The 27,486-nt window shown below is 42.4% G+C and overlaps 1 protein-coding gene and 1 long non-coding RNA gene across 3 annotated transcripts in view; one reads left to right on the top strand and one right to left on the bottom strand.

Moving 5' to 3' along the window:
- Positions 1-27,486, bottom strand: part of Med (Smad/Smad4 homolog Medea) — a 58,588-nt gene that overhangs the window by 15,696 nt on the left and 15,406 nt on the right. The window contains exons 5-9 of one of the 2 annotated variants that reach the window (XM_075693063.1): positions 27,196-27,465; positions 9,830-9,898; positions 6,993-7,088; positions 5,625-5,777; positions 141-203 (exon numbers count right to left, since the gene is read on the bottom strand). In XM_075693063.1, the coding sequence (XP_075549178.1) occupies positions 141-203; positions 5,625-5,777; positions 6,993-7,088; positions 9,830-9,898; positions 27,196-27,465 (651 nt within the window). The remainder of the gene's footprint in view (positions 1-140; positions 204-5,624; positions 5,778-6,992; positions 7,089-9,829; positions 9,899-27,195; positions 27,466-27,486) is intronic. The other variant, XM_075693064.1, reaches the window with a different exon arrangement.
- Positions 15,677-27,202, top strand: LOC142582928 (uncharacterized). Its single transcript, XR_012828521.1, has 3 exons — positions 15,677-15,814; positions 16,922-16,973; positions 26,968-27,202. It is a non-coding gene; the product is annotated as an uncharacterized LOC142582928 (long non-coding RNA).

Here is a 27,486-nt window from a genome sequence, read left to right on the forward strand (position 1 = left end):
TATCTCTTTCCTAGAATGTACCAACCAGCTGTTCATGCTATAACTGGGACTATTAGCAACTGCAGAAGTGTAATCCACTAATCTGTTTACTGAACATTTCTCATTAGAGCGAGCCCCTTTAAAAAAATATATTTCTTTACCGGGTTGGTTTGAAAGAGTTCCTTGCACTGGTATGTCCTGCTGCATCATGGAGTGGTGCTGCCCTGAAAAAGAATGACAAAACAATAGAAACACCATTTAGCAGGGGGGTTCAAACAGGGCTTTAAGGTGTACTGACATGATAGTTTTGATTCTTCATTTCCTTTTGCATTAAATGAACGTTTAGGACCTTTAAACCCTAAGTAAAAATACTGGCACACCTCCAAGTGCATTAAACAATATAATGTCTTCTCTACAGCTACTTTCAGTATCGTTTCCAGTCTAGGCTTATACGAATATTCAATACTTTTGAATATTCAATTGAATGTTATGCTGCTCCATATTCGCTGCTGCTTGAATGTGAAAATCTGAAGTACTGAAAAGAAACGAATATAAAGTTGAGAAGATGTAAAATCAAGTTTCAGTTTCAATGAGCAAGCTTCATTGCTACCAACGTGGCTCACAGCCACGTCAGACAAGAATTTGTTTAATGTTTGAATCGGCTAGAATATGGCTCAACCTCAATATAGTAACAAAGTAGGTAAAATCAGCAACTTACTTTATTACATCGAAATTTCGTTGGATCGAAATTCAGCCTTTTAATGCAAATAAGTAGTCGCCAATAGATTTTTCTTGCACCGAAAGGGGATGCAGAATTTTCCAAGTTATCAGGCAATCGAAAAAAAGCAAATCTGAATGAGAAAATTCATTTTGATGAATTTGGGACTCGGCAATGAATGATGCGGTTTCATGCCACATCGACAATATCTTCACATAGGCGGTACGAACTATGCGAAGCCAGCCACACTTTAACGTGCATTCTGTCCTCGTGGTTGATAGCGTCGCCCGCACTGGAATGACGCTATCGTGAAAAGCGCTGGCAGCGGGGAGCAAATGCTTCGTCTGCCTCTTGCTCCAATGGGTCACTGAAATATGAGAGTATGCAACCTTCAATACTAAATGCGTGGGAAGACAGCTTACACGATGCCACGTTCACTATTTGTACACGTGAAAGATGACCTCTAAAGCAGAGCGCACGGCTGCGTACACTCTCAGCCGCGCTTGCATTTAAAGAGATGAAAGAAAACAAGAACATAGCTTTATTTTTTTGTGCTTGAAATGGGCAAGAGCTGGCAGCCTGCCGACGGAGTGTAATGGGGTTGGGTGGGGAAGTGGCGTTAGGGCCAGAATGATTTTCCAATGACCTTCCATCTGAAAAGCGCCCTTTGATTATAGTGCGTGTTCGAAGAGGTCACCATCTGCTGGAATGGACATTTGGCATCTCATAGGCACATTTTCTGAGGTGTTCTTGATCATGGTATCAGGGAATGAGTCGCAGACTTGTCTTTTTTCTTTTAGGTTCTCTGAGGTTGTGGTTGGCGTTCGGTATACTTGATCCTTGACGTAGCCCCCGAGAAAGAAATTGAGGGGAGTTAAATCTGCATTTGCACCGTCACGCGATAAGGGCCGCATGCCCAGATACCTCACCAAGCGTAATGCCCTGTCGCAGGCCAGTCTCGCTGCGGCCAACCTTGTTCATCCATCGCATGCTTGAGAGCAGTACAATAACTGCGCAAGCACCTAGTTACATGGTATTTTTTCATATTTCGCAGGCTTTCTTTGGGATGTGGAAAAAGGACCACGTGAGATATATAGTGTTGGAAACAACGTATGGAGAGGTTTCTCAACGTGCTCTACAACTTTGAATATAACAATTGGGGTCTGCAGCCAATACTTAAAAAGTTGATTAATGAAACATAACTAACCCGTTAGTTTTAAGGGGAAAATAAAAAAATAGCCTGAGTAACTCTAGGCGGGTGCCAACATTATGCATTCGTTTCAACTAGCATCCAGAGTGCCTCTCATTTTTAAAACCTTGGCTCAAGTTATGTGGGACAACCTGTGTATCTACAGTGGAATCTCAATAAATGGAACTGCCCTTAAACGGAACACCATCATCATGGTTGGTTGATTTTGTACAGTCGACTCTCGTTACAATGGACCCTAATAATCCGACAAAAAAGCTTGTTTTATCCAAAGTTCGTAATATCCGAAACGCCTCGCTTCCAAAACTTTAGAATAACTTTCGAAACAATTTTAATGCAAAGAGTCAACGACAAATGTGCAAACAAAAAAGTCGCAGTTTCGCCTGAAGCACGAAGCATCGATTGCAATAGCAAATTAAGCAAGATAAGCGTGGCATCAGCAACGCGCGAATTGACCTTCGTGCTGTGTCTCACTTCAACACGAACTAAACGTCGAAAGCACAGCACACACGAAGCTACCGGCACTGGGCACACTTTTTGCACATCACAAATCGTGTTAAAGATGAGGCCTGCGTGGGTGCGCACTTTACCCACATATCAGATCTATTTCAAGATACGGTGGCCGTGCCGTAAGCAGCCACCGCCAAAACAGAACTCTGTGTGCCTTGCGCGCAAACAAAGACGGCGCATTTCTGCCCCGCCTTCCTTCACCATGCGCGCAATATTGAACCATGATATCAGCTGACCCTTGCAAGTCAGTTGTCAACCCATGTTGACACGGCAAAAGCACGTTTTACACGGCCGATATTGAAAAAAAATTCCACTAATTTCGTTCGCTGTAGCCGATGGTCTGTTGTAGCGTGGTTCAATAAAAGCAAACTTTGTTGCATTAATAATGTAGGTTGAACAAACAAAGCTGAAATACAGTCCGTTATATCCAAAAGTCTGCTGTATGCGGGTCAGTTGTAATGAGTGTAGACTGTATTCATGTGATATTATTTAGCTTTGTCTCTCAGTAAATGGAACTCCTGATAAACGGAACCAATTTTCCTGGTCCCTTAAGGTTCCGTTTAAAGAGAGTACACTGTATAAATATATACATCATATACCCACACATAATGTTCCCGTGTATATAATACAGACCCGTGAAAATATCATTCAATGAGTCATTGTCCGGAAGTTCCCTCCAACCCCTTCAACAGAGATACTGAGGGCGCTGTTTTAAGGTGCTTGACGATTGCGAATGAAAAAGGTTAGCAGGAGCAGTCAGAGATGTTTTGCAAGACTATGTCACAATTTGGCACATAAAGAACAAATCTGGACACACGAAAAACCGCAAACACAGACTTTTAAAACTTAGTAGCAGGACTTGTGCCATGGTTTGGTGGTTGAGTCGTCATGCAGTTGTGCCGGCAGAGCAGGATGCCGTCCAAATTCTCAAGCAGTGTGCCGCAAGGTGTCTAAAATTTCCACAAAACTGCCCGAATTACTCAACAGCGACTACACCGCATCACCAAAGGATAGTGCCTTACCATGCACTTTTATAAATGCTGTCTCTGAAATTGCGGATCACTGAGCAAGTGTGGCTAATTCCAACTGGGAATGCAAAGAGAAGGATAATTGCGCTGGTGTGCCCTGTGAACTATATGCCTATCAGATGGCACCACAGCGTTTAGCACTCACCCTTCATTGGCTATGTGGAACGCCTAAAAGTCTAATTTGTTACTGTACCAATAATTTGCTTATCCACTGAAGCACAGCCTGTGATGACAGTATACTAAAATGTTGATCGCACGGTAGTTCTTGGTTCTGTGAAGATAAGATGCATGTGCTGTGGGCCTAACATATCATGCAAAGCTAAAAGGCTGAATTTCTGCTGTACATGTCGTTATGGTGGCTAGCGACCCACTAGACCTTGGCTTTAGTTTGTCGGAATAGTGACCTATGGAAGCAAGAATTTATTATTTTTTTGAAATAGCAGTTGTGCAATTATAGGAGTTCTAATTTGAAGGAGTTTTTCCCTATTCAAATAGATGCGACTGTGCTGGGATTAACAGATTACCAGTAGTCAAAATGAAAGATTTCAAATGACAGAGATTTGAATGTTGTAGTAGTAATAATTAAAGCTAACACTCTGAGCACATTAAAAGACTGCACATCAAGAGAGCTCCTTCATAGTGCTGACAATGGATTGACATTGTTGCTTCAAAGAAAAAAAGGCACCATAAAAAAGTGGAAAATGAAGAAAAGAAACAAAAACAAAACAAGTTCTGCAATTTCATGAGTAGTAATCCTCCCAAACTTCCATGACCTAACTTTTCCTTTCAATGTAAGAAGGGAGAGGGGGAGGGGCATGTTGGTGTTGCCATGAAGCAGGTGCCTGTCAATAAATGTATCGCTAGTTTTATGTATTTGTGTGTGTATATATATATATATATATATATGCTTGCAAAAAAGCTGCTCGCAATCCTCATGGCTGAAAAGTATATATATATATATATATATATATATATATATATATATATATATATATATATATATATATATATATATATATATATACTTTTCAGCCATGAGGATTGCGAGCAGCTTTTTGCAAGCATTGGACAAAGAAGAAAGTCCACCTTTGACAAAGAAAGTTAGAGTCATAAAGAGAGGTCCACCCCAATCATGTTGAGGTTCTATGAAAAATTTTTTGAAAGAGTTTTTCTACGAAGAGCCATAGGAACACCGAACATGACTTCACATATAAGACAATTAAAACAACTTGGTTCACATTTATTTCTGGCCATGATTGTATATTGTTACCAAGAGAATAGTGAAATCATGATTGATTAAAATTAATTATACAGTAATTAATCAATTGGTTAGTAACTAATTTGCTGAGCTATCTATAATTGAAAACAACCTCCAGAATATCAAATACATTAGTATGGGTATTGCGTTGGGTTTCCAGGACATAAGAGTTTTTAGGTGTATCAGCGTATCAAAAAATGATACATTGAGCTTTGTGGGCTTAAATATTGCATCCATAGGTTCTAGAACTATCTGGTGTCTTGCACACTTCTTAAGCTTATCTTTTGATAAACCAAACAGCATGCCCTCACGTTCATCTAAGGAAAGAGCCGACTCTGCAAGAAAAACAGGAAGCTTAGCCACAATTAATACAAGATCTATGACAGCTGTCAGGTTTCCATCAAGGGGAAAAGATTGAGCACACGGAGCCCTTTCAGGTATAAACAACGCATGATGAGAACCCAACACACACCGCATCAAAAGAGATGGACGGTTTCCTCCTCCCTGTTACCCTGTAGGAAAAAAAAATACTAGTCTGACAAGATTTTGCCTGTCTGTATGACGAGCAGATCAATTAGCCAATGCAGCAGAGTAAGTATACTTACAATACAAATTAAAACAAAGCTATGGTCTCATGCAATAGAAGAACAGCCACTGGACAGCTGCCAATTTTCTCTCAGGTGGCAAATACCAGAAGAATGACGTGCCAATGCAGATACAAACAAGTCACAAAGTGAACCCGACACCTGCCCCATCAAGAACAAGAGACAAAAAAAAAAAAAAAAAATTAAGGGAGAACTAATCAGGCAAGGTCCCAACAATTGTCTCTCTGGGGCATATTAAATTAAACGACCAATGAAACTTGAAACAACGATGAGAAGAGCAGCCCTGCGAGGGAGACAGGAATACAGGAATGCAACGTACAGAAAGCCGGATGTTGTTGCTGCTGTTGTTGTTGCTGTTGTTGCTGTTGCTGCTGCTGTTGCTGCTGCTGCCGTAACGAGTTGTCTGTGCCGGCGGGGGGAACCATCGTCTGCGTGTACGACAGGGTGCTGTTCCCCGTCCACGTTCCCCCACCTGGTGAAGCGAACAAATGTAGGCAAACAGGGCGGCGTCTTCTCAGACACTCGCAGCCATTCAGGCGCACACAGACGCACAGGGAGGGGGGTGAGCAACCAGATTCAAAGCAGTGTCAGCACACACCTGCCTGCCCTTTCGCACCTCCGTCTGGCGGGAGAAACCCAGACATGCTAACCACCCTCTCCCTTTAGTCTGGGGCGTCAGCTCACTAGACAGAGCAGCGTGACGCATCGAGAGTGTGCGCAGTTCAAGACGTGCACGGGCATTGTTGTCTGGTTGTCGGCCACGAGCGATGCGTCAAGATGGGAGACGGACAAAACGAGCCGCCGACCTACACCTTGCCACGTATGGCTTAGTGGGCGCAGGCGAGATTAATTCCCCGTACTCATTCTATACTTATTTTTTTTTCTCGGTGAGCACACCTACGCTTTCCCCTCCAATACTCTATTAGAAGCTATAAACTTCGATTAAAATATTATTATATTTAAAGAAGTAATTTAAAGGGATACAGTCACTGTTCCCATCACATACGCTTCTTGCACTGTAAGGGGTATGTTGCCAGACAGTTTTCTTTTCCTTGCACATTCACTGTGCCTACATTGTGAGCTCAAATGAACATCACTGGTCATACTAAACCAGAACAAATTCAGCCTGTCAGCAGCAACCGACTAACACACTGGCAGGATGCCAGCTCTCAATGAATTATTTTTTTTTGCTGCTAATACTGACCAGCACACTCCACCAACAATGCTGAGGCAGGTGAGCAGTTACATTTTGCTTTCTCCAGCATATGTCCTAGCATCAATTATTTCCCAGTTAGCCTGCACAACAAATCCGAGCAATGGCAGCAGTTTTTATGTGCATCTTTAGTGAAACTGCATACACTGAAGGAAAGAACGGCACTAACTTTACAAAACGGCCCGCCTCAACACTGCTACACTTGACCTGGTTACGAATGGCCATATTTAAAGTGCCTTCATCCATACACCTTTCTTAATTTATATCTTCCAGTTGTTGAAAGCAATAAGGTACAATGACAAAAAGACCAAATATTTTTCAGAACTGTAACATTGGTTGCACCTATTGCTACTAATATATAAATTATTATGCAACAACACAAAAGCAGGCATTCATTTTGGAGACACACAAAGCAATGTTCTTGGTCAGCCAGAATGCAATGGTCAACAGAAAGAAGAAGAAAAAAGTGTTAACCTGTGCTTGAAAATGGCTGCATTGACTGCTGCTGGTTCATTCCATTCATTCCATTTTGAGGTAAGTGTGGGGAGAGAGGGGCAATGGTTGTGTCCACTAAAAGAGAGGGAGAGAGAGAGAGAAAAGAAAGAGCGACCACCTTTTGTACATCTGTTATAGTATAAAGTACACACACCATATGAAGCAGATGCAACATTTAAATAATGCAGTAATATAGACTCTGCAATCGTGGCATTTTCAGACAAGAGAAATACTTCGTAAAACTTTGGAAGCCCTTAAATCCAGCTAATTCCATAACCTTTAATGTTCAGCTCCTAGAGTTTCTGGGCAAACAGCATTTCCAGCAAGGAATCTCAAGCAAATATATTATTTGGCCAAGGATTTTATTGTTTTGGTCATTTCTACAGGTTGCAGATTTTATATACGTCTTCAAGCTATCAGAGTTAGGTAATGCAGTTGTGAGTAAGTGTCTTTGAAGAACGCACAGCATGTGGAAACGAAAATTTCAGTAGCATAGCTTTCTGCAATCATAGGCTCACTCACTGAGCCTTGCACCATAGTGCATGTAAAACACCAAATTTAGCAGTGGAGAATGAAATGATACATGTGGTTAAAAAGAAATTAGGGTTGCAGAACAAAAAGGCTTTCACATACCAGTCCTGTGACATCTGCTAAACATCATCCTACACAAGCTTGTGGGCTTCAAGGAAATTCCATAAAGCTTGCATCTCAATCACAGACAATCAGAAGTGGAAGCATTTTAAATAATTTTATATAATGTCTATTAAATGAGTACAATTCAAGGAAGACAAAACAGAAAGAGTAGGTTGGTTTAGACTGGTACAATAACTCTTTAAAAACTGTTTCAATTTCCCTGGCAGATGGTGTGATTACTAATGAGCGAATCGAGGAACAACTTTCTCTTTTTAATTTTTGAGCCTGAAAGGCAATGCCAATGAGTTTACTATGATAGTATCAATTTATGATAGCAAAATTTCAGAGACTGAAAATGAGCCCTTGTTGGTTTACAAGTGCAATGTGCTCATTTATCACAGGATGCTGGCATAGAAAGTTCAAGATGAAACTAATTTAATTCATATTCTTGGGAGCCTAACCTAAAAGTCTAAGCAACATTTGTCTTTGGTATGCCTTTAATATCACTGCATTTCAGCTTTTATCTGCTTCACATAGCCCAAATGCCATATGCATGGGATGCGACAGGGTATAAGCGTATTTACAGGTGGCTTATGTGGATGTCAACTGTACAATCACCGAAGAAAATGAACAGGGTGGGCTTGTCGACAACCGCTCAATGCAATGGCCGTTTAGAAATGGCACAATTTTAAAGAAAATCAAACAATTTTCCACTGTTATACAGCATCTGAACCATGTTTAATGATTACATCACTTACACATAAGGATAAAGCTCAGCAGATTGTCTTTATGCAAACTCGATCAAGCTGAACTGTTTAACAAACAAGATGAACTGTTCAGAAATTTTCGTTTAGTTCTGCCACAGATTCAGAACACTTCTTTTAGGCTGAATCTTTCATAACATCGATATCTTCAAGGCCGTTCATGAAGTTTTGTCATTGAGAGAGTCAAGCAGATGTAGATTCTGGCAAGAGCACAGTCAAATGAACAAAAATTGCTTACCCTGCCAGGTTTGCTATATCACAAGGTATGGTAACAAAACAACAAAGAAATGTGTGAACAAAAGCAACACACATTAAAAGGGGCAGATAAAGGAAATTATGCTGCACATTAAGCTGACTACATCAAATCTTTAGGAGGTCATTGGAGAATATGAAACCAAGAACCAATGCTGCATACAACTTTTAGAAAGGCTCAAGCACAGAGTTCAGTTAGTCTGTTTTCAATGCAAGAAACAAAAAATAACAATACTGCGCCATCATGACAAGCTGTGAAGTGTTAATGGGGTTCCTTTAAGCTTAAGATAAAATGCACTAATTTCTCGTTAAACAGAACAGCTAAACAACAAAGACACTATAATCTGTTTCATACATAGCAGGCAACAGGCTACAAATAGAGAGACTTCTCTCACTGCTTACATTTGCAACAAAAAGATAATGAATCACCATACGAAAGAAAGATACAGATGGACGTCATGTAATTCATTGTAATTATGACATGGAAGGTGTCGTAGATCTGGGTCAATTTACCATCAAACGAGCAGAGTGACAAACTTCTGCAAACAACAGCCGCAGTGCATCACTTGCGGTCGTGACCAAAATATCACAAGTCACCTACTGGAAGCAAGAAAGCGCACAAGTATATGTGATCTGACGTAACATGACTTCCACAAGTTGTAGCTCTAATTTATAAAGTAGCTCCATAGAAAGAGTTGCAGATAAAAATAAAGTGCAGTGCAAAACATGAAGAGCAAGACTTCTACGACCACACCATATTTACGTGACCTCAGCAGTGTTGCCTGCTAAGTACAAAATGGAGTACTATAACAAAGAAAGAAAGCAGGCAGAAGGGAATACAGAAATGTTGAAGTAAAACAGGATGTGCAGACTTTGTGTCAGGAGTTTCAATGTACTCATTTGCATGACTGTACAGACTTAGCCACATTGCTCCAAAGCCCTGGAGAGTTAGAAGGACAGCACTCCTCACTCTCTCTGCTGAGGTGATGACATGCTACAGGAGCCAAGGCTGGCATTATACGTTGTCACTCTTGGAATGAATATAAAACTTTTAACCAAGACTGCACAAGAAAACCACATTTGACAAGAAGCAAGCACACCTAAAAACACGCACAACACCACACACAAAACAGTAGGGCAGCGACAGGTTGCACTGTGTGGACGTACCTGAAGACGTGGATGGGGCGTCACGAGAACTAAACGTATCTATGCTTGTGGAGCTTGCAGGTGCTTGGACTGCCAGAGATAAAAGATACACACACAGACACAGGACTACTGACCACATGAAGACATACAGCATGAAACAAGCACAACAGAGACATCTAGCGTGCTAGAGTGCACGCTAAATGTTTGCGAAGAAAGCAGTGCTGCCTTTCCTTTTAAGTAGCAACCACATTAAAGGGGCCCTCTCCTATGAAGCACACTGAACGCACACAGTTTGCTCATCACAGATTGGTTTTGTTTGTCCTCAAGTTGCATTTTCTGCTTGAGGCAGAAGACAATTTGGCATCTATGGGGGCAATGAAATCCGAAGTTATTATGATTTAGTTTGCCCGCGTTATCCTTTTAAGTGTCGCTGACAGTGCTAGCTTGTAACTATAATATTCTGTGCTGGCATGTAAGATATGAAGTGTCACTAGAGACAGCCGACCAGAGATTAGGTGCAAACATGAGTTCACATTTATTTTTAACAGTATGTAAAAGCATGTCTTGTGACACCTTCGATTGGGGCATGCAGTGAAAAAGATTGTCAATAATAAACTTTTACTACAACTTCGTTCACATTTAATTATGTTTCATGACATAGGATGCAATCTTGGTTTGAAATTTGCAACGCTACAAAAACTATAGTAGGGCCCCTTTACACACACACCAAACAGACGGTACAGCCATAGAACAACACAGTGAGAAGTCCTCAACATTCACTATGCTCGGAAGCAGCATCAAGACATTTTACTCCTAACTAGTAGGTGTGTACCATGACAAGCAAAATTCCCATGGACTTCACCAGGTTTTCTACCACACATACACACTTCAATCAGAATGTTACTCTCATTCTCTAATGAAGGCACAAACCATAGTAATCGCAGGTGGCTAATATACCGTGTGTCCCAGCTAACACGGGCCAAGCTGTTTAAAGAAAGGGCTATGGGATACGATGACGGGACCAACAGTGTTACGTTCACAATCATCAGATTTTTGTGTAAAAAAGCAAATGAGAAAAATGATAAATTGACATTAAAACAGCGATTACTATAGAGTGCAAGTGATGCAACTAAAATGACGCTTGTGAGGCACTATTAATTTTTAGAAGTGCAACAGCAGCAAGATCATTTAACAGCCTCAAACACAAATTGGGAGTTTCTCTTCATATCGATCAACCATGTGAACAAGGAACCTAGCATAAGGTGGCTACTGTTATTAAAATATTGCATTTACTGTCAGCGCTAATCAACAACAGCAGTATCTGCTGCAATCCCCTTCCCGCCTCCCCAAATTGAGTATAGCGACCGCTCACAAGAGAATTGCTTATCACTAAACAAGCACACCACTTTGTGACTTAATCCCTAATTTCACATTCTTGTTAGCGTTCCACATAATGTGAATGGTACCAGCTCACTATGATGATTAAACCAAAATAGCTACAACTTGAAAGAAAATGGGTGTAAGAGGAAACCAGAGACAATGTAAATTCATCAGTTTGCTGCCAGTTATAGTTCAGCAGAATGGCTCTATGTCATTTTTTGACAAGATTTGGTGCGCTGACATTTTATTCCTAACTAATAGGTGTGCACCATGATAAGCAATATTCCCAAGGACTTCACCCGGTTTTCTACCATACATACACACTTCAATCAGAATGTGACTCTCATTCTTTAACGAAGACACGAACCACAGTAATCACAGGTGGCTAATATATCGTGTGTACCAGCTAACACGGGCCAAGCTGTTTAATGAAAGGGCTATGGGATATGACGACAGGACGAACAGTTATGTTAACAATTGCCTTGCTCACACTAGTGAATTTTTCTGTCATCACTGATTAGATAAGTTTTCAAAATTAATCTAATTCATAAATTTATTATTAATTCCTTAATTGCATAAGCTTGAGTGTCAAATTGTGCATCACATTAAAAAAAATCACATTCAAGAGTTTCTATCCCATTATATTTTCCCCATTTATATTATTGCGATAGCGGTGGAATTACAGTGGAATCTCTATAAACGGAAACTGCTTATATGGAACTGCCACTTAAACAGAACACCATCCTCATGGTTGGTTAGTTCGTATCCATACAACCCTTGAGCATTGTTATATCGAACTGCCACTTATACGGAACACCATCCTTATGGTTGGGTGGTTTGTATTCATACAACCCTTTAGCATTGTCTCTCAGTAAATGAAACTCCTGGTGAACCAGGGAAAAAAATTTCCCTGGTTCCTTGAGGTTCTGTTTAAAGAGAGTGCACTGTATTCGAGACTCCAGGCAAATTTCCGCCATCGTCGTGGTGCTCCACATAAAGTCCAAGTGCAATAAAATCACGGCTGCACACCGTATACGTTAGGTGTGAGCGAAAGCTTGCGAGGGCGAACCAAGAGGTATTGTGGCTTGATGCTGCAGTGTCTCCATGTGCTCGTAAGGAAGGAAGCTGGGGACGATGCACACTGTATTCTGTGCGCAAAGGGGCAGCGGGGAGATGTGAGTTCACTAGGAGGGGAAGGTGTGAGGGCAGGTTTATCTCCTCTTCTACTCCAGCTGTGGAGCCTGAGTGCTGCTGTACGCATTCTATTTTCGAGGCAATCTGCGCTGGTTCGACAGCTAGCTGGCCATACAGCTGATCCTTTCATGGTGCTGTGTTCTCGCATGCATAGTGCGCGGTGAGAGGCAGCACGACGGGGAATTCGCTCTCCACTGCTGTCGCTCTTCCTGATGCCAGCATTTTTGAGTTAGTAGATGGAAGAGATAAGATGAGAATACTGAAAAATTGCAGCAAGCTCAAAGGTGCCAACTACAGAATCTCGGAGGATTTCTCACCACGCATTCAGACAATCCAGAGGAAGCTGTGGGTGAACATGAAGGAAAACAGAGATAAGGCTGAAAAGATTGCTCTTCTTCTTGACAAACTAAAAATGTATAACAAACAATTCAAATGGGATGATGGAAGCGACATGATGGTCCCATTATGCTCTGAATGACAGAATTTTTCCATGTACTATAATGATGAAGTGCCTCAAAAGAACAACATGACACCACTGTCACCACACACTACCCGGAACACATTTTCTGTGATGAATGTGAATGCGAGGAGCATTTTGCATAAATTTGACGATCTTGAGGGCCTTCATTTTGCATATAACCCAGACGTGACAGTGATTTCTGAGATGTGGCTTCACGATAAGATATCTGATGAGGACACAGTACCTTCTTCGCATGAAATTGTTCGTCACGATCGGCAAGCTAGGGGCGGTGGCGTCGCAGTTGTGCTGAAGAAAAGCACTGAGTATACGGTGACACCTCACAATACCGACGTTGAAATGTTATGGATTAGTGTTCGCCTGTGCCACTATAATGTTCTACTTGGTGCACTTTACGGATCGGCCTGATGCCAATCTTTCAGTTCTGGAGGCACTGCATGACTTCATTCATGAGCACTGTAAACAAAATGCTAATATTATCCTGTGCGGCGATTTCAACCTGCCGAAAATTAACTGGAATCTACTGAGTGTTTCATCGTCTTGTCAGCATTGTGAGTTGTTGCTTGATATTGCTTTTTCGTTTTGTCTGAAGCAACTTGTGGATCAGCCCACACAAGTAACAGCTACCTTTAGCACACTCCTTGATCTTTCTTTTTTTGTTTCAGATAAGATTACTGACCTAAACTATGACATGTCCTATTTCCCTGGAATGTAAGATCACAACATTGTCCTTTTTACTGGCCACATGCGGGTCTTGCAAACTGAAAGCGAAAAAGTCATTAAAAAGATTCATGACTTTAATCGAGCTCAAGATGAGAGTATGTTGGACCTCTTGGAACAAGACAGATATATTTGAGCATAGGCATGCTGCCAGAAATTTGACTGTCAATGACTTGTAGATTCACTTCAGGGCTACTGTGAATGAATGCATTAGCAAATATGTTCCCACTAGACAAAAAAAGGGAAACCGTCAGAATCCTTGGATCTCACGTAGATAATACAATTGAAGTGCAGTGTCAAACGCCTATCACACTCTGCTGTGAACAGAGTTGTAGTTTCACTACAGCTGCTGCGCGATGTATTGCACACAAAGGTAAAGCTGTCCAAGTTTAATATTTTTTAACGTGAAAATGCACATTTTTCTTGTGAACAACCTGAAAAAGTTCTCGTTGCACCTAACAAGAAAAAACAAAACTATTAGCAATTTGAGACTTGACGACGCTATCACTAATGATATTAACCATGCAGCAAACACATTCAATAATTACTTTTCGTCTGTGTTTCTTCGTGTCACGACGCAGCCCACATCTTTTCAGAAAACCAGTTTTGCTATCCCGGATCTAGACAAACGAAATGGGCATTTTTGGGGCTCTACTTCAATTAGACACCAAAAACGCCATCAGTCCGGGTGGCATACCAAATGTGTTTATGCTAGATACACTGAGTGGTGTGCAAAGGATCTGCATATAATTTTCAAAGAAAGCTTAAGGAAAGTGGAACTACCTTTGGAATGGAAAACAGCCAAAGTGGTGCCAAATTATAAATCGGGTGACAAACTTAAAGTAACCAGCTATAGACCGGTCTCACTGCTGTGCAGTTGCAGCAAAGTTTTGGGGCACTCTGTTTTCAAGCACCTTTCTTCTTAGAAGACAACATTTTTTTTTTTTTTTTCAAGCAGCCAGCATGGGTTTTGGCGCAGCTTATCAACTACGACACAGCTCATTCAAACTACAAATGATCTAATGGCAATAATAGACAGAAGCAGACAGGTTGATATAATTTTCCTTGACTTTGATTTTGAGAAAGATATCAACCGTGAGTCACATGCCAATTTAATGTTGAAGGTCCGGTACCTACAAAACAACCATCAAATTGTACAGTGGCTCGACATGTATCTCACAGAGCGCATGCCATTATAGGTGACTAAAACTCGGAATTTGTATCCATTCTCTCAGGCGTTCCCCAAGGAATGGTGCTCGGGCTGCTACTTCTTTCAATTTATATTAACGATTTCCAAATTAACTCTCCAGTGCGTAGTCGTTTATTTGCTGACGATTGTGCTGCATACATGCCCATTGAGTCAGATAAAGATCAACAAATCCTAAACAACTTCTGATCAGAAATTAACTAGTGCTTACTATGGCAAATGTGACTAGATGTTTCCAAATGTGTTCAGATGAGGGCTACACGCAAAAAGATACTGCTCGTCTAAACCTATAACATCAACAATGTTCCATTAATTGCTGTAGACAAATTTAAATATCTGGTATAATATATAAACTCTACACTAACCTAGAACAGTCATGTGAAATACACAGTTTCATTGGCTTTGGCGAAACGATACATGCTAAGAAACTGTCTAAAACATTGCACTTCTAAAGCTAAGCTTGTGGCCTACATGACATTAGTTAGACCGTTATTGAAATATGCAGATGCTGTTTGGGATCCACACACCAAATATGATATTAATGACATTGAACGTGTCCAGAAAAAAGCGCTAAGATTCAAATTTAACGTCTATAGCAGGCATGTGTCCGCTACTGACCTCAAGCAATTAAGCGGCCTTCCTACATTAGAATCACATAGAAAACTACACCAACTACAAATACTCTTTAATATTTTACGCAGTAGAACAGCGCAAGGCCAACGAGATGGAAACACAGCAAGATGATTCTAATGCCACAAGCCAAAACAAATGCACACCGTTTTTCCTTTTTTCCTCGAACCATAGCTGAATGGAACTTGTGACGTAGTTTGGTTATCATCATCCGATACCTTCACATCTGTCGTGCCACTTTGCCTGTTATATTTATCGCAAATGTTTTTTTTTAATTCATTGTACATATAGCTTTTATCGAATGTGTGTCACTAATGTTTATTCCCTAGGCACTTCTCTGCTACTATTCACGGAAAGGTTCCGGGAATCTAACTCTATACTTATGTATTAGCTTCTGGTAAGCTACTGTTTGTTTACCTTTTTCTTAGATTTCCTTTGTTGATGGTTGCAGTTAACTTCGGGAGTCTTGTTTATTATCTTCATTGTGAACAGCTCTTTAGTGTCTTGGCTTATGGCTACAAACAAACACATGTTTTCACACTTTTTATTCGGTGCACTTTTGCCTGCAGTATTGTCTCAGAAAAAATACTATTTCGTGAGAGTATGAACTTAGTGCAGAACTAATGATTTAGTACCTTTTCTTGTTCACGCCTCCAGTCGTTGTTTAGTTACATCTGCTTTCTGAGTATTTGTATGCAATACTATTATTGTTATCAATTTTGTCGACTTGAATGGCTGCAGTGTACAATTTATTATTTATAAAATCGATGCACCCACTCCTGCTATGGCTTTCAAAAGGTAGCTGGCAGTATCTGACAAATAAATAAATTCTGACAGCGAGTGTCCACGGTCATTGAGCGAGATGTGTTTATGTTTGCCTGTGCATGCGCGACAACGCGCTTGTTAATTTAGTTTGTAAGCAAATGTTTACAGCAATTTATGCAGCTGATAAAATGACTAACCTTACCTTGTACATATAGCTGTTTAATAATTTGTTGTTGCAATCATTGCTTTGCCTGTCAGGCGAGACTGACTTTCCTTTTTTCTCATTTCAATATGCATAACAGGATGGGAAGAGCATTTCGCCTGCACGACAGCAGTGCTCTCAAAAGGGGTTTCAAAAATCAGCATTACTCAATGACCGACTTTGTGATCGGGAAAAAGTGACAAGTCAAAGGTGTACCAGTTGGCTGTTGCTATGAGTAAGCAGTCGCTTCACGTTGTTTACTAAAGCATTGCACAACAGCTTAGAGCAGCGATAAGAAATAAGATTGAAGCGAAGCGAGAGAAACAAGAAACAAAAAGCAAGCAGCAGTTACGTGCAAGCAGCAGCCAACAGCTATGCAGTTATTTTTTCGCTTTTATGCAAATCACCAAGTAAGCCATTGAGTAGTGTTGGTTCTTTGAAACCGCTTTTGAGAGTGATGCTGAAGTGTGCAAAATTTGCAGGCCCTCCTTCACTTGGCTTTCTTTTTTTTCCCCTACCAACTTGTTCAACTTTCAGTCATTCTAAGTGACAGCAGAAAGGTGAAGAGGAATTCTGTAACAGTGTGCAGGTCAGCTGCAAGAAGTCAATATACAACACAATAAAATGAAGCCAAAGCATGGATGTCAGGTGGACATCGTGTACTTCAATGTAATTACAAAATGGAAGTGTGAAAAAGGAAAAAGCTAAAAAATAAATGTTCAGCAGAACCATTAAAGCAAGCTTACACTTAGCTTACACTTACGCTGGCTAGATAATGCACAGTGAAACAACGCTTTGCAGTCATTATCAGCGAGGAACATAGTTAACATTTCACCCAGAAGGGCGAAGCAAAGTGCACACTTGTTTATAAATGGGAAGCTTGGCATCTTCAATTTGCACTGAAGTGACAGCTTCAGAGCCAGATTGTATCACTTGCAGTTGCAAATAACTATTTTGAGAAGCAATTCCTGTAAGACAAATTCGGTTCTGCGTGCACTGTGCGCGACAGGCTCTTGTTTCCATCAGGTATATCTGCAGAGTTGGAGCACCACAAGTTTACGTTAAGTGAGGCAAGGTGTTTCCCGGTGAATGTGTGTCAACTTCATTGTGCCTTCTATACTTGCAAATGCTCACTAAACAAGAACAGTGTCATCGCAAATGTCTTGTCCAGACAAGATTGCCCATACAAGATAACTAGATAACAAGACAAAATTGTCTTAACTTGTCTGGGCAACCTCAAAGATTTTTCAAGGTCTTCGTATGTCAATGAAGTTTGCTGGATACAGTCGAACCCACTTATTTTTTTTCTTCTTTCACTTTCCATGTTACATTTTGGAGGCTGTGCTCTTTCTCTACGAGGTGTTCTGCTAAGAATTGGCACCAAGTAACGCCTGAAGCATGGCGGCCATGACATCTATCGGTGCTCGCAGTACGAAAAAGCATAGCCTTTGAGATTCATGAATATTACTCAAAGGAAAGCAACGCTAGGATACGTGTTTAGATGCCACCTATACGTATAGTGGAACTCAGCAGCGTGGATGCGGCACAGCTACAAAAGTACAGTGTAGACCAACGACGCAGGAGGTTGTCGTGCATTTCGGAAGTGCATTTTAGAGCGCAGCTCTTGTTTCAGCAGCGAGCGTCAATGACCCAAAGGCGTGCTTTTAGTCCCAACAATTTCGGCATGCGTCACTTGTGCTGCGCCAGCCAAAATGATATCCTCTCTAGACTTCGACCATACTTCGACACACGCGTGCCGTTGGCTGCTTTATTCGAAGAATGCGCAGAACAGCCCCCAACCCGCGCGCTGCTTTGAACAGTTGTCTGCGACCGTCGGCGAAGCAGCGTGGGCACCTTTCTCTCCGGGCCATGCATTATGGGTCAGCGCAGTCAGCGCGAAGAATGCACGGATGGAGCAAGAGCCATCTCGACATTGGGCACGTCGGACTGCCATTGGCTGCGCAAGTGCTTCGAACTACAGACGTTGTTCTCGCCAACGTGATGTAGAGTGTGCGCGTGCGCCGTCACGCTTTGTCCGACTATATACACGCTTTAACCAAGCAATTTTTTTCTCCGACTTTCATTAGTTAGAATTTTGTATAATTAGAATTTTCGTAGCATCCCTGCGGAATTCAAATTAACGAGCTTTTACTGTATCGTACTACCTGATGTCACAGGAGTGGAAGGGAATTTTTTGTCACATTTATTGCATTCCCTCCCGTGACGTCAATGTGACGGAAAGACTGCGCATGTATGTGCAGAATAATGCCCTGGGGGCCAGGCTAATACTTATAGGGGATTTAAACCTGCCTGATGTGAACTAGCAAACATTTCAACACCACACGGCAAGTGGCGACATACTTTTTGATGTCATGCTTTTACTGAATCTCAGCCAAATCATAACAGAAACCGCATGCTTTCAAAGAACTACTTCCAACACACTCGATTTAGGTTTTCTGAGCCATCATTTCTCGTTAGACTAAACAAAGCTTGCATTCATCGATGGAATATCTGATCTTAGGATTACTTTGTGTGTAGCACCTGCTCAGAATACTACATTTTCTACCCAATTACGCATCACTTGCCTGGACTTTAGTAGAGCGGACGATACCAGTATTATTGACTACTTAGGTAACGAACCACCTTTGAAGAACTTTCCTTATGTCCCACCACAAACATTGAAATGTTGAGGAATAGTTTAAAGGTTACTATGTTTCACTGTTTCCAAATATGTAAAGAAGCAAGGAAGAACAACCTCTGAATCTCACATGACATCATTCCAGCCAAACCTAAGAAAATCGATGAAGGTTGCAGTTAAGCCTTCAAGTCAAAGTAATCTTGTCCTAGCTATCCAAGATGTGAAATCTAAAATAAAGACAGCCAAGTCAAACTTTTACTCAAAACACTTCCAGCATTCATAAGAAACTCTCAGAGCAAGTTCTAGAACCAGTACCGTAAACCTAAGGCATACAGTGATCCCTTAGTGTCGCCTGAAACAGTGGAATTCACAACCAAGTCACAAAATAACCTTTTTTCATCTATCGTCACAACTAACAATGGGAAACTACCTCAAATTGACATCACCGTTAACAGCAGACTAAGCCCTCATATGGTCACTGAGGTCATAGTACTGAACCTTCATTTATACCTGGACACGAAAAAAGGGCCAGGCCCGGACAAAATACCAAACATTTTTTTTAAATGATCTGCAGAATAGGTGGTGAAGTACCTTAGATAATATTTAACAAGTCATTATCATCATCTGTTTTTCCAAAGGATTAGAAATCTGCAAAAGTTGTCCCAGTACATAAATCAGGCAGCAAAAATGACCTGTCCAACTTTCAGCCAATTTCACTAACGAGCACCGCATGCAAACTTTTTGAACACATCATATCAAGACATAGAACTGTGTTTCTAGAACGGGCACCTAAGAGCTGTGCTGTAAAAACTAGAAGATTTACAAAAGAAAGCACCAGGGTATACAATACTATACGCTCGTTACAACAGACCTGTGTACAAGAGAGTTTCAGATATAACAGACCATATTTCAGCCTTTGTTTGTTCTACCTATTTTATTAACTTTTTCAGGGTCCACATTTTTTGTCACATGCAACCACCCAGGATCAATCTTTTTTATTGCAGATTTAAATTCTTCAGAGACATTAAACTACAGTAATTCTTCCGTAATTACCGTAGTTACGGTAATTTCCGTAAAATCACCGTAATTTTTCTATGATGATCGTAAAGTGAGAAAAAATTATTTTGCATTGGTATATATGTACTGTTTATTCATTAATAACAACAATAAAAATAGGAAATGAACATTTAAGAATAAAAAAATTTATGAATTATTATACACATATTTCAAAGGCTTAGAAAAATGTGCACATGCGAATATTTCACAAGTCTCAAATGTCCCTGCTCTAACACTAATATTTCAATCCGTGGCGTAATTGAACTGCATAGGTAAGCACACTCAAGAAAACTGTGGTTGCGTGCCCGTCAGAGAAGAAAAACATGTGACAAACTCCCACTCATCCTTCACCTTATTTCCAACCAGAGGCAATCAGTCCTCGCGAGTCTCCAAAAAAAGGAAATGCGTGCACGGTGGCATCCTTCGTATGTGCACCCCTGTGAGCAATAAACGAGCGACTAACAGGCGGTCACCCTTTGAGCGATTAGTAAGGAGATGGCCATCAGTTTTGTGAGTGCAAGAAGCCGAAACCACCCGCGGAACGAAACCCAAACCAACCTCTACGCACCCGTGTGCCCTTCAATGCACGAGCGATAGTAAATCGCCAGAGCAAACAAACCATGCAACGAAAACCGAGAGAAAGAGTTGTGAGAAAAAAAATTCCCCGTATTCCCGCACAGTGGCAGCACATGCCAGGCAAGAAGTTTGGAAATTGGCATGCTTTTTTTATGTACAGACGGCGCCGTAAATATACACCATCGACCATTTTGGACTTGTTCACAGTGCCATATATTTAAGTCATTGACCCTGGAAGGGTTAATGCAATGAAGTTCGCTTTTTAATGGACTGCGCTAAAACGGATTATCGGCTACAGCAGACAAAATTAGCGACAATTTTTTGTCAAAATCAGCGTATAAAACGAACTTCTGCCATGTTGACACGGGCTGGCAACTCACGTGCGAGGGTCAGCCGATGATCACGGCTTAATATCTTGCGTGCGAGGGAGGAGGAAGGAAAGCAGGGTGGACATGTGCCGTATCTTGAAAGCAATCTGTGACGTGAACAAAGTGCGTGTCCGCTCGGGCCTCTTCTTCAAAGTGATCTGTGATCTGGACAAAGTGCACCCAGTGCCGGCAGCTTCGTACGTGCTGTGCTCTCGTTGTTTAGTTCACGTTGAACCGAGAGAGCACGAAAGACAATTTGCTCACTGCTGCTACCGCACTTATCTTGCTTAATTTGCTATTGCAATCGATGCTTCGTCTTTCGGGCGAAACTGCGATTTCTTCTTGGTTTTTTAGGCTGGAAGTTCATCACTCACTCTTTGCAATAAAGTTGTTAGACATCACGATGACACTTTTGGAAGTGAGGTGTTTCAGATATTACAGACTTTGGATAAACGGACGTTTTTTGTCAGATTATCAGGATCTGTTGTAACGAGAGTCAACTGTATATACAATAAACTCTAGTGTCACTCAAATTAAAGCAAACTTATCCCTTCAAGCATTATGTAACTGTAGAAGAATCACACTGTTATGTCTGACACACATACATTCAGGGCATAACACCACACAAATTGCCTCTTGTTACTCCACTATGTAATTCTAGGTGTCTTCATAATGATTTCAGCCAAAGCGAATGCTTGGTAGGATGAAAGCTATTTATTTCTCAGGATTGTCACAAGCCATTGCACTCTGGAATGATCTTCCTGATAGCCTTGTCTCCATCACTAACCATGAAACATTCTGTGAGAACTCGGACACTTCTCGTAAAGTAGTGTTTGTTCCTGTTTATGCTTTATGTAATTTTGTTGTACTTCCTTCCTTATCACTCAACGTTCCTATTGGAACCTGTGGCATACTTATAGGAGGAGGAGGAGGAATAAACTTTATTAGTTGAAATGAGCCGACGGTAAAATCGTCCGAGGTGGGCGGCGTCCCTAGTCCAGGATGCCGTGGGCTTGAGCTGATAGCTTGGCCCTGCTCACCAGGCGATGCTGGTCTTCAGGGCTCGAGCTTATCAGTTGGGCCTCCCACTGCTCGACGGTTGGTCCGGTGATGGGCGGTGTCGATGGATTTTGTTGACATTCCCATACCATGTGGTAGAGGGTATTAAGCGTAGAGCAGAAGGCGCATTTGTGAGTATAGGTCGTAGGGTACATTGCGTGAAGCAGGGTGCCGTGCGGGAATGTGCCGGTCTGTAGTTTTCGGAAGATCACCGCCTCTTCTCTTGTCAGCTGGGGATGCGGGGGTGGATAGATCCTTCTACCCAGTCTGTAGTGGCTCAGGATATCGGCGTATCTTTTCGGGACGCTATCTTGTTGGTCCACCGGTGCTCCTGAACCTGGTGGGATAGCCCGGAGAATGTGATCTCGGGCAGCGGCATTAGCCGCTACATTACCCGCCAGGGACTCGTGTCCCGGGGCCCAGACAATGTACACCTCTGGAAAATTGTCTCGCTTTTCGAGGATGCTCAGGGCTTGCTTGGAAATGCGGCCCTTTTGGTAATTTCTACATGCTGTTTGTGAGTCGGTGATGATCGTGATTAGATCTTCCTCCCGCTGGCCCGTAGTGGCCGCCAGGGCTATCGCCGTTTCTTCCGCGCAGTCGATGTCTGGAGTGCTTACCGAGGCCGCTGCTACCTCTTGTCCTTGGCCGTTGATCACGCTGATAGCGTGGGCCGCTCTGTTCTTGTACTTCGCCGCGTCGGTGTATCGGACTTCTCCTTGTTTTGGTCCTTCGTAGGCCTTACGCAGAGCTTTCACTCTCGCTCGCCTCCTTTCTCTGTGGTATTCAGGGTGCATGTTTCTCGGGATGCTGGCCACCGTGATCTTCTCCCTGAGGGGTAGAGGAACCCGCTGTTTTCTGGACTCATATTCGACTGGGTAGCCCAGTCTTATTAGCGTGTCCCTACCCGTGCTGGTGAGCTTGAGTCGCTCTATCTGGCTCGTCTTGTGGGCCTCTACTAGTTCCTCCCAAGTGTTGTGGATGCCTAGGCTGAGTAGCTTCTCCGTCGACGTCGTCGGTGGAAGCCCCAGTGCCAGCTTGTAGGTCTTTCGTATTAGGGTGTTCAATTTGTCTCTCTCGCTGTTCTTGAGACCCAGGTACGGGGTGCCGTAAGTGACTCTGCTGATTACCAGGGCTTGTATTAATCTGATTGTGTCCTGCTCTTTCAGGCCGTGCTTTTTGTTTGTCAATCTTCGCACCAAGTGCGCGACTTGGGTAACTGTCGCTTGCAGTTTTTTAATTGTGGCGAGACCGGCACCGTCCTTCTGGAGAGTGAGGCCCAGAATACAGAGTGTGTCCACCTTGGGTATGTTGACTCCATTTAGTGTCAACGTTGGGTCAGGTGTCTCCTGCGGAGGCCGCCCTCTTGTCCTCTTTTTGAGGATCAGGAGCTCCGACTTTTCCGGCGCGCATGAAAGACCGCAGCGGTGCAGATAATGCTCGGTCCTGTCGATGGCTTCCTGCAGGGCGTCTTGTTGTTCGCCCGCCGATCCCGTGCACGTCCACATGGTCAGGTCGTCTGCATACATTGCGTGACGGATACCCCTGATGTTCTCCAAGAGGTTCGGCAATCCCCTCATCGCTATATTGAACAGCAACGGGGAGATCACCGACTTTCCCACCAAACTACTTAGGTAACATCACCAGAGTCTGAAAAGTACAAGACCGAGCAGTACTAGCCCATTTTAAGCTTATGTACCCGCTTATGTAGAGCATCGCACACGTAATGCGAGGACGTGGGATCGTTCCCCACCTGTGGCAAGTTGTTCTTTCATCCACTTTCGTTTACATTAACTGATAATTTCTTTAGTCCATTTAGTAAGTACAAGTAATTTCCCCTACGTTGTCCTTGGTATCAATGTTTGTTGGCTTCTTATGATATGATTAATAAAAATCGGGCCCCTTGGTTAATCCCCTTTCTTCTAGCTTCTACACAACCACTTTAACACTGATACCTCTAGGAACATCTCCAGCACTGAAACACAGTGAACGCGACATAAACATATACAAACGCTCAATGAGCATTCTTTCTGTAGCAAGTGGTTTAAGAATTCATTCATTCCTTTAGCGATAAGAGACTGGAATAATCTGAGCGAGTCCACTAGTAACAGCTCCTCATTAGATAGATTTGATAGTTCAGTAAAAAAACATCTGCTCGCCTTACAGCTTTGATTTATTTACTCTGCTTTGTTACTGATCGTCACATGCTAACACTTTATAAGTGCATTTTCACCCCCACTGAGGTTTTGTATGATGCATTATATGCATGACTGCATCCTGTTTATCATGTTCTCCGCTTATTTTATGTCAAATTACAACAAATACGACAAATAAAGCACTATTATTATTATTAAAAACATGTGTTTACTAGTTTTTTTTCGTGAATTGGTTTGTTTATTTCTTTAGAATCTTCTAGGCTACCGTAAATTGGACCCATACTCTGAATCTCAATATTCACACTGTAGTGGGGAACATTGCTGTAAGTTATTTTACCATGGAACATGCATATACATTCATGGTATGAGAGCTGCTCATTATTACACCAGGCTATTGTTAAAACCAGTAATGTTTGAATGTCTTTCCCCTATTTTTTAGCCTATACTAGAGGCAGCACTAAGCGTTTTCTCCGTTGCCGGTGCTCTTCACCACGCCAGCATTGTGACAGCGAGTGTTCGTGGTCATTGAGCAAGATTGTTCATGTTTGTCTGTACACACGACACCACGCTTGTTAACCTAATCAGTAAGCGAATGTTTACTGCAATTATAGTTGCCTACTGATTTTTCGGACTCCAAAAATTCGGACATGCTTGATTATTTGGTCTGCTTTGCGACACTGCCATTCTCCCCATAGACCATAATGTATAACAACTGCTGATAGTTCGGGCACCTTGCAACCTCTCATCAGATTTTTCAGACACTCCTTGAGCCAACCCGATTGAGAGCACCATGCACCGACTCTGTCCGGTGCATGATTCGACTTGCTGAACGCCATTTTTGTTTTGAATGGAGCTCCTTGCTGCCCCACGAAGTGGCGCTACTGCAATCAATGGCTATCGCCATCAATGGTTTCGCCTTTCGAGCAGAACTGTGACTTTTTGTTTTCTCTCAGGAAGGACGAATCTCCGTATTTTTTTAGACTTTTGTTTTGAAGTTGTAGGCACCATCTGAAGACGGCTACACACACTGAGCGTGGTCAACCATAGCGTAAAACCTTTACAGAATTGCGTGAAGCGCCACACGCAAATCTCGGACGCTATTAGCCATGCTAATGCACTTCTCTCGGCGCGATTGCACCGCACACGCCAGCACTCGTAATCACGCAATGACGACGCAACCTTCTTGCAGTAATTCGTTTATAATTGCTGACTAACGAGGTGCTAATGCTCCGGTAAAGTGTTAAATTATTTTTATTGCTCAAATATTAAAACCTCGACCGAACAAACAAAGATTTACGGTAGACTCGCAATAACTTAAACCCTGTAACGTTCAGTAAACTCAAACAAATTTCAAATTTTGGTTGGCCAGCTATGTTTTTAATGTATTTTAAAACCGCTTAATTCAAACGTTTTGCTTGTCCACGCTGGAAAATATCAGCCGCCTTTGTAGCTTTTAGCTGAACATATACATTCTTATATATTACAAACAGTCGCAAATAAAGATGATTCTCTGCCTACACATGTCAAAGCGGACAAATTAACCAAACCACGCGCACAAGCAATCACCAGTGGATTAAGGAAGAAAGAAAAAAAAAAAACAGAGATGGGAGGCGTGGCATGCACGAAAATGACACATATGACCCTCAGCACTCTCTTCTTCTCTCGGCGTGCGCATATGCCAAAGCGGCTAAACTGCGTGCGCCAAACGGAATTGCACGTTGACAGAGAAAAAGAGAGAAAAAAAAATGCAGATCACTGAGGAGCCTGAGCACGCCGTATGCTCTATGTGCAAGTGAAAACGTGCGAGGGCGAGCCGGTGATCGCAGCTCAATGTTACGCACGCAAGAGAAGGAAGTGGGAAGGAAGCAGGGAGGAAGCGCGCAGTGTTCCATTGTGCACAAGGCTCCGTGGGGAGGGTAGGAAGGGAAGGGGTCTACTCCGGCTGGAGGGTAGCCGTGCCCGCCAGCCAAGGTCACTGCATCTTGAAAGCCATCCGAAACGGGAACAGAATACGCCACATGCTGTGTTTACGTGGCTCCGTTTGTACTGATGCGAGACAGCACAAAGGTCCATTCACTTGCTGCTGCTGGTGCACTTTCTCACTCCAGCGTCTTGACAGCGAGTTCCCGCGGTCATTGAGTGAGGTGTGTTCATCTTTTCGTGTGCGTGCATGACACCATTCTTGCAAATCGTTGACCCCTGTGGAAAACTTTCGCAAAGAACTGGCTGCTCTTGCTAGCATAGAAAATTTTGTTTTGAAGTCTCATGCAGCAACAAAGCAATCATCGAATCGTGATTCTTTTTTCCAAAATGTGCATAGTATTTAAATGTGTGTGATTGTTATGTTATTGAATATATGTGAATGTTTCATTACAATACAAGTTGGTATGTTGCCCCGAGTCATATTTATGTGGTAATTCAAACAAAATCCTGGGGTGCCCTCGAGATTGAATTATCGAGAGCCTACAGTAATTACATTTATTAGAAGCACGACTTCGTTATAATGAGGTTTGACTCTTTTAGATAATGATAGCTTCACATTTACCATCCATTCCACTCCGACCAGCGCACGAATACAGCAACTCAACAAGAACACGTAGTGTGCTTATGATGTACGTGTACACAATGCTCATGCCAGCAGCAAAAGGCAGAGCAATGTCCTGGCTTTGCCACCGAGCCGACTGAGCGAAGCGTTGACCGTGCACCCATTTCGTTTTGTTGTTTTTGCAGACAAGTGCAGCCCGCACCTCTGGAAACTTTCCAACCCTTCGTACGCAACCCGCACATGCATTGTAGAAAGCAGGACAGGACAGCAGCAGTGCCACCAACAGTGAGAATGTGCCTCGGGCACCCGCATAATTGATACGACACTAAAAGTGGTATCTGGCATGACAAAACATATGTGTAGCTATGTGGTTACCAAAACACATCACAGAAGAAATGAAATGTTGTGCTTACTCAAAGATGGGCTGTCCAAGACAGAAGCAAAATATCCTTGCTGCGCTGTGCTCCCTTGTGCTGAACTGGACGGCGGCTGCGTGACGGGGTTGGCAGTTCCAGCCTGTGGTGGTGGCTGCTGTTGGGAAGGCGCAGTTGCCACTACCCCCGGGACTGGCTGTTGAGGAAGCACGGCAGAAGGTGAAGCTTGTGGCACAGCCGCAGCCGGATTGATGGCCGACTGGCTTGACTGACTTGTGAGGCTGCCATTTGGAGATGCGGCCCCAGGCCCTGCAAAAGGGCACATAAAGA

This window comes from Dermacentor variabilis, chromosome 5 (assembly GCF_050947875.1).
Source record: "Dermacentor variabilis isolate Ectoservices chromosome 5, ASM5094787v1, whole genome shotgun sequence".
NCBI lineage: Eukaryota > Metazoa > Arthropoda > Arachnida > Ixodida > Ixodidae > Dermacentor > Dermacentor variabilis.